The sequence below is a fragment of the Charadrius vociferus genome, unplaced genomic scaffold (genome assembly GCF_000708025.1).
Source record: "Charadrius vociferus isolate BGI_N301 unplaced genomic scaffold, ASM70802v2 scaffold1285, whole genome shotgun sequence".
In the NCBI taxonomy this organism is placed as follows: domain Eukaryota; kingdom Metazoa; phylum Chordata; class Aves; order Charadriiformes; family Charadriidae; genus Charadrius; species Charadrius vociferus.
The window spans coordinates 249167-256226 of NW_009648435.1; the positions used below are offsets into that span (position 1 = coordinate 249167).

General features: G+C 49.5%; 1 protein-coding gene across 1 annotated transcript in view; it reads left to right on the forward strand.

Moving 5' to 3' along the window:
• Positions 1 to 6019, forward strand: part of LOC104286762 (ovotransferrin-like) — a 16772-nt gene extending 10753 nt beyond the window's left edge. Inside the window, exons 12-17 of the mRNA XM_009885395.1 lie at positions 1060 to 1218; positions 2301 to 2445; positions 3381 to 3445; positions 3650 to 3834; positions 5168 to 5354; positions 5776 to 6019. Coding sequence (XP_009883697.1) covers positions 1060 to 1218; positions 2301 to 2445; positions 3381 to 3445; positions 3650 to 3834; positions 5168 to 5354; positions 5776 to 5813 — 779 coding nt within the window. The 3' untranslated portion in view covers positions 5814 to 6019. The remainder of the gene's footprint in view (positions 1 to 1059; positions 1219 to 2300; positions 2446 to 3380; positions 3446 to 3649; positions 3835 to 5167; positions 5355 to 5775) is intronic.
• Positions 6020 to 7060: the final 1041 nt, after the last annotated feature.

Sequence of the window (7060 nt, forward strand, 5' to 3'; positions counted from 1 at the left end):
TGGACTCAGTTGTAGCATTAGGAAATTTTTTGCTCCTTAAAGAAACGGGAAGAGGGAGAGGAGGGAAGGTTTTTGTGCTTTGCTAAAGAGGGGATAAGAAATCATCACATATGTCTTGCTACAGCCTTCTCGCATGCCCAAGTGTCAGAGTTTTGGGGGGCGGGGAAATGTCAGGGAGACATCGGTGGACAACAATACGATCATGAGCCAGCAATGTGCCCTGGTGGCCAAGAACACCAATGGCATCAATGGGGGGCATCAAGAAGAGTGTGGCCAGCAGGTGGAGGGAGGTCATCCTCCCCCTCTGCTCTACCCTGGTGAGGCCACATCTGGAGTGCTGTGTCCAGCTCGGGGCTCCCCGGGTCAAGAAAGACAGGGATCTGCTGGAGGGGGTCCAGCAAAGGGCTACAGAGGCGATGAGGGGATTAGAACATCTCTCATATGAGGAAAGGCTGAGGGACTTGGGTCTCTTTAGTCTACAGAAAGGAAGATTGAGGGGGCATCTTCTTAACGCTTACAAATACTCAAAGGGCGGGTGCCAGGGGGATGGGAACAGTCTTTTCTCAGTGGTGCCCAGTGACAGGACAAGAGGGAATGGGCACAAACTCGACCATAGTAAGTTCCATCTCAACCCAAGGAGGGCCTTCTCTGCTGTGAGGGTGGCAGAGCAGTGGCACAGGCTGCCCAGAGAGGCGGGGGAGGCTCCCCCCCTGGAGCCATCCCAAACCCGCCTGGACGCCGTCCTGTGCCACTGCTGGAGGGGCCCCTGCTCTGGCGGGGGGTGGGACTGGGGGAGCTCCAGAGGTCCCTTCCAACCCTGACCAGTCTGGGATTCTGTGATTCTATGAGACCAATTTCCCAGAAGGATGGTGGGAGCAGACGCATCGTGCCTGCAAACTCTTCCGTTGTCGCTGCCTGGCAAATCATTTCTAAGTGGAAAGTACTTCTGCTAGGCTGTTCATAGGTGTCCTCTCCCAAGTGGAGCCAAAGCTCTCCTAAGGGAGCGTAGTGGGATCCTCAGATCAGTCCTTAATCCTCCTCTCTTTTATCTTCCGAAAGCATCCTACTTTGCCGTGGCTGTTGTGAAGAAATCTAACAGCGATATCACATGGAACAATCTGCAGGGCAAGAAGTCGTGCCACACCGCTGTCGGGAGAACTGCTGGCTGGAACATCCCCATGGGCTTGATCCACAACAAGACGGGGAGCTGCAATTTCGGTGAGTCGAGTTTTGCAGCCGTTTCTTCAAGCTGGGGATCTGTCTGCAAAAATGTTTTCCTCGTCCTTCATCCCGTCTTCAAAGTTTCTCATGCCTCCAAGATTCCCACCTGGAGGTGGGAAACGGAGAAGCCTCTGTTACTTAAGGTCTCGCTAAGTTTTTGGTGGCTGTGTCAGAGTGAAATACGGCATGTCAGCTCTTTTGGGGGGCTTTGCTTTCTTTTCACATCTCTCCCCTTCCCTTTGCAGTAGCCCAAAAGGTATTCCCAAAAAAGGGAATACAGGTTGCCCTGTGTATAGGGGGCCTGGTGCTTTGTGGAGGGCATGGAGTGGGGGTAAAGGACGGGTTTATGAATCTCAGAAGGGAGAGGAAGGGCTGAGAACAGGGGGCAGAGGCTGATCTTCGTTCACAAAACTTAAAGGGACCGATCTGACTGCTGGAGAATAAGGGGGTAAAAGTCCGCATTGGCTCTGGGACTTTAGAGATTGCTTAGAAATCAACTTCTACATCCCACTTTCAACCAGTGAGAATTATGGTCCAACCAAAATAGTTTGGAAATATTATTGACCCAGGGCAAATTAGGCATATAAATGACCAGGGCAAATCAAGCATACAACTATTAAAAGGAAACCTCTAACTGCGAGAAGTGTTAGCAAGTTTTAGGCTCAGCCTCTCTGTCCTCCTGCCTGCCTTTGCCACCCTCCCTTCTTCCCCCAGAGCTGGGGCGGTGCTGCCAAAGGCAGCTCAGCCAACCCAAAAAGGCTGTGGGGGCTTGTGCTGGTTCCGTGTGAGCCGGGAGAGGTTTGTGGCAAAAACCTTCTTTCTAAGCCAAACTAGTGCCTGTTGCAACTGAGCCTTTGGCCCCGCTTGCCTATCAATCATAACAAGACACCAGTTTCACAGTGAAAACTGGATGCGTGTGATTTGCTGTCCTCTGAATCGTGTTCCTTCTCGCAGCCCGTTTCCAGCTCCCAAGGGCAGCTGACGCAAATTCAGCCGGAGAACGTATTATTAAAAGAAAACTTAACTTTTCAGTGCAGGAAAAGTGATTCCCCCCTCTCCCCCCCTATTCCTGCCTTCAGATGAATACTTCAGCGAGAGCTGCGCTCCCGGGTCTCCTCCTAACTCCCGCCTCTGCCAACTCTGCAAGGGCTCGGGGAGGGTCCCACCAGAGAAGTGTGTCGCCAGCAGCCACGAGAAATACTATGGATATACTGGAGCTTTCCGGTAGGTGGTGGGAGCGCTCCGGGCGCTCTCAGGTACCCTGAGGGCTAATCACAGAGGTTATGGGTAGATCACATACAGAGTACAGCCTCACGTTGATGCTAATTTGCTGACCTTCTCTCTTTTTCTCCATTACACTGCTGAATGTGTTGTAATATTATACGTATGCTGTACATTTTTTCTTTATGCGGCCTCCTGCAAAATAATGCAAAATGTCGCAAAATGTCCCGATCTGTAAAATTAATGTCCTGGTGCCTCCAAGCAAACTTGGAGAGACACAAGCGTTTTGACCAGACCTCCTACAATGGCAGCAGCGCTACACTTTTAACCACAAATAAGGAGTGTCAAAAGGTGGGGACCCGCAAACAACGCTGCCACTAGACACTCCCTGCAAAAAATGCTGCTCGCCTCAGTTAAAATGAGCCGTCCTCTAAAAAATGCAGAGACCAGAGGTCAGCCCCAGTGCTGTCTCCTCTGTACCCGCTCGGTATCGGCTCAAGTCTAAAAGTAATTCATAATGGGCATGAATTTAAAAAGAGAAGGGTTTCATTTACAGCTAAGAGCAAAGAGATCCTGCTGCAGTTTTGGGTTTGCAGTCCTTTCAGTGCCAGTCAGTGTTTTTACAAAGCTATTAACACGAGCACGCAGGCATTGCAAAAAGCAAAGTGAATCCTGAACCTGGCCAAATTGCTTCTTTCTGACAATAAAATAAATCGGCTGCTTATCCTGTGAGAAGGATGCATGGTTTGGTTTTTTTTCCCAGAATGTGTTAAAAGACTGTATTTCGGGTATCCTTAAAATATTCATGGCAGGGCTCCTAGACCTGGCTGTCCTCGGGGATTGCTTTTATGAAGTAAGACATGGGTCAGAACCAAATCTGCGGGAAAATGGCCAGGACTGAAGCACCCGCATCACTTGCCTTTCTTTGTACTCCCCAGGTGTCTGGTCGAGCGGGGGGATGTGGCCTTTATTAAGCATTCAATCGTCGAGGAAAACACTGACGGTATGTGGTTGTTCTGCTGCACGGGTCTTGGCAGAGCTGCCTTCCCCTGCCTGAATTATTTTTGTTACTTACAGCCTCCCTTGTACATGTCCCCAAGTGCCAGTGCACACGTAGGCAGGGACAAACGCCTTGCTTAGGTGTTGTGAGGCTGACATTCTTCTGCTACACAACGTCTCTGAGTCTCCAAACCAATTCTCCTTAAAGGCAAAAATAAAGAAGACTGGGCCAAAGATCTGAAAATGGACCAATTTGAGTTGCTGTGCACTGACGGGCGACGGGAAAACATCATGGCTTACAGGAACTGCCACCTGGCCAAAGTTCCCACCCATGCTGTGGTCACGCGTCCCGAGAAAGCAAAAAAAGTCCGTGAGCTGCTGGAGAGACAAGAGGTTAGTAGCGCTGACAACGGAAGAGATGGATTTTTGAAGCACATTTGCATTTTTAGAGCAACGATGCTGTGAGTTTCCCCAAGTCAGCGCAACGTGAAAGATTTTACTGTACATCCCCCTTCCTCTGTCCCTTTTGAACGGCTCTTCCTCCTCTGCCACTTTAGTAAATGCACCTTTGGGTAACAGCTGGATGGTAGTGGTTGCTATGGTCACGCTGTACTTGTGTGACATGAGATTATCACCTCCTGCTCCTCAGGCTGCGCTCTTCCAGAAGCTCCTCTGGGGTGCCTGGTTTCTAACCCAGCTGGGTCAGGCACCGTCCCCGAGAAGACAGCAGCTCCCTGCACACACACAATCTTACAGCTACTGGTGTAACTGGAACCAGGTTAAACCAGATCTGGTTGATTTTACACTGAAAACATTACTGTTCACTCCAGCGTCAGGGTCTGCTGAGAGGCACTCGGGCACTCAGCTCCTTTGGCTTTCAGCTCACGGCGCAGGACCCGCTGGCAGCATCTGCCAATGGGCTCCGCATGTAGCAAGAGGTTAAAATGGGAAAAAAAAAAAAAAAAAGCTGTTTTGACAGCCGTGCCACAACTGCGCCTGCCACCGAGAGATCCCTCATCTAACCACATGGGCAGAAGATTCAATCCTAAATTTCTAGAGCTTGGCTGGGGGCTCCCCAGAATGGTGGTGAAGAATCATAGAATCATAAGATGGTTTAGGTTGGAAGGGACCTTGAAGATCACCGAGTTCCAATCCCCTGCCATGGGCAGGGACACCTCCCACTAGACCATATAAAAAACACTGTACTATAAACTATATAAAACACTGGCTTTATTAAACATTCCATAGTATTAATTAATGATGCTTAAAATAATTTCCTCTAAACTATGTAATAAGGTCTGGACTAAGTGGTGGACAGGATTTAAGGAAAGTCATTCCCATGGATGTAGATTTCAACACGGTAAGAAGCCACCCATGGATCATCCCAGCTTTCTTTAGCAGAAGGGTTGGCCACCTCTGTTGAGAGTCACACCTCGTCAGGTCTCATTTTGCCCTTCACTGTCTTTTCTCCCAAACACTTCTAAAAATTTTTTCCTACTGTGGGGCTTTTTATTAAGAAAACCAACCTCTTAGATTGCTGTTTATTAGAGTATGCTTGATAATTTGTACCATTCTGTGGCAAGAAAAGAATTAGGAATAGAAGACATTTCAATGAACTGCTGAATGACAGCAGAATGAGGACTAAGACCTAGACTTGCACGAGCTCAATCTTGCCAGCTTTTCTCCTTGTTACACACGCTTACCTCTTCCCCCACCTTTATTTCAGAAACTGTTTGGAACAAAAGGAATCGAGAAAGACAGTTTCAAGCTGTTTGAGTCAAAAACCAAGGACCTTCTGTTTAAAGATTTGACCAAGTGTCTGGTCAAACTCCACGACGGAATAACATACAAGGAATTCCTGGGAGATCAATACTATGCTTCAGTTGCTAGCCTCAATACCTGCAACCCATCAGGTAACTGTAACAGCCCCAGGAAGAAGTCTGTGAATTGCAGTTCTTAGCCTCGCAGGCATGGATGGTTTCTTCTGTAGCTGTCCATCAGATTTTTTTAAAGCAAAATCAGGATAACTCATGACGATGCCAGTATACTTTTCTCGAAGTTCCTTGGATGGACTGAAAACAGCCTTGAAGGCTGCTGCTCTGGCATTGGAGGGAATCAAAGATTTCTACTCACCCTTAGGAAATATGCACTTTGAGAAACACTGAAAAGAACCCACCCTGTCCCATCAGTGTGCGTTCAGTGCAATCTGTGGTTAATATACATTTTTTTTGTGGCACACTGAATGTATTTTCCACAAGATGACGTTGTTGGCATGGGTGCGATGGCAGTTTAAAGGCAGGATCTAAACTTCTCCCTGTCCTTTCCCTTTTTCAGATCTCCTCCAGGTGTGCACCTTCCTTGAGGACAAGTAGCGAGATGGGAAGAACCCTTGCTGGAAGGGGGGGAAACTTCAAGCCATGACTCCTCTTGTGCCCTCAGCACCGAACACCCACCCGCAGAGGGCTCTCTGCCTCCTTCACTGCTTTCTCTGCCCTTCCTCATCACTCTGAAAGTGGCTGCTTGAGACTTTACCGTTCTCTGCTGCCATCACGGCAAGAAATAAAATCTTGTATCTAAACGGGTGTCCTGAGATCTTTCAAAACGGTCCTTAAGCCCATTCCTTCCTCAGTACCTCTCGCTGTGGGACAGTGCCAGATACCAACCTGGCTATTGCCACTTAAGGGCCTTTAGAGAAATCTGTTTCAACATTTGCCAAAGCAAAACGGATTAAATATGCCCTAGAGCCTAATTAACAGATGTTTCGTACTCTCTGTGCTTTTGCTTCACCCAGGTCATCCCATCCGCAGCAGATGACAGTTGCCCAGTGTGGTTGGGACACAGAGAGAGAAAGAGGGTTTATGTCAGGGAAGCTGAAGGATGGAGAAGGAAAAAAAACTCAAACCAAAATAAAAACATACAGTGGTTGTAAAATGGAAGGTATGACTCAACATGAGCTGGCAATGTGCGCTGGCAGCCCAGAAAGCCACCCACACCCTGGCCAGCAGCGTGGCCAGCAGGGCGAGAGGGGGGATTCTGCCCCTCTGCTGCGCTCTGGGGAGACCCCCCTGCAGTGCTGCCTCCAGCTCAGAGGCCACCAGAAGGACATGGACCTGTTGGAGCAGGGCCAGAGGAGGGCACGGAGATGCTGGGAGGGCTGGAGCCCCTCTGCTGGGAGGACAGGCTGAGAGAGTTGGGGGGGTTCAGCCTGGAGAAGAGAAGGCGAAAAAGGGGAGACCTCAGAGCCCCTTCCAGTCCCTAAAGGGGCTACGGGAGAGCTGGGGAGGGACTCTGGATCAGGGAGGGGAGCCATGGGATGAGGGGGAATGGTTTTACACTGGAAGAGGGGAGATTGAGATGAGATATGAGGAAGCAATTTTTCCCTGTGAGGGTGGTGACCCCCTGGCGCAGGTTGCCCCGAGAAGCTGTGGCTGCCCCATCCCTGGAGGTGTTCAAGGCCAGGTTGGACGGGGCTTGGAGCAACCTGGGCTGAGTGTCCATGCCCAGGGCAGGGGGTTGGACTAGGTGATCTTCAAGATCCCTTTCAACCCAATCCATTCTATGATTTTATGATTCTGTAATAGAAATCACTCCATCTCATATGTCAGCTGGCTGGATCTGT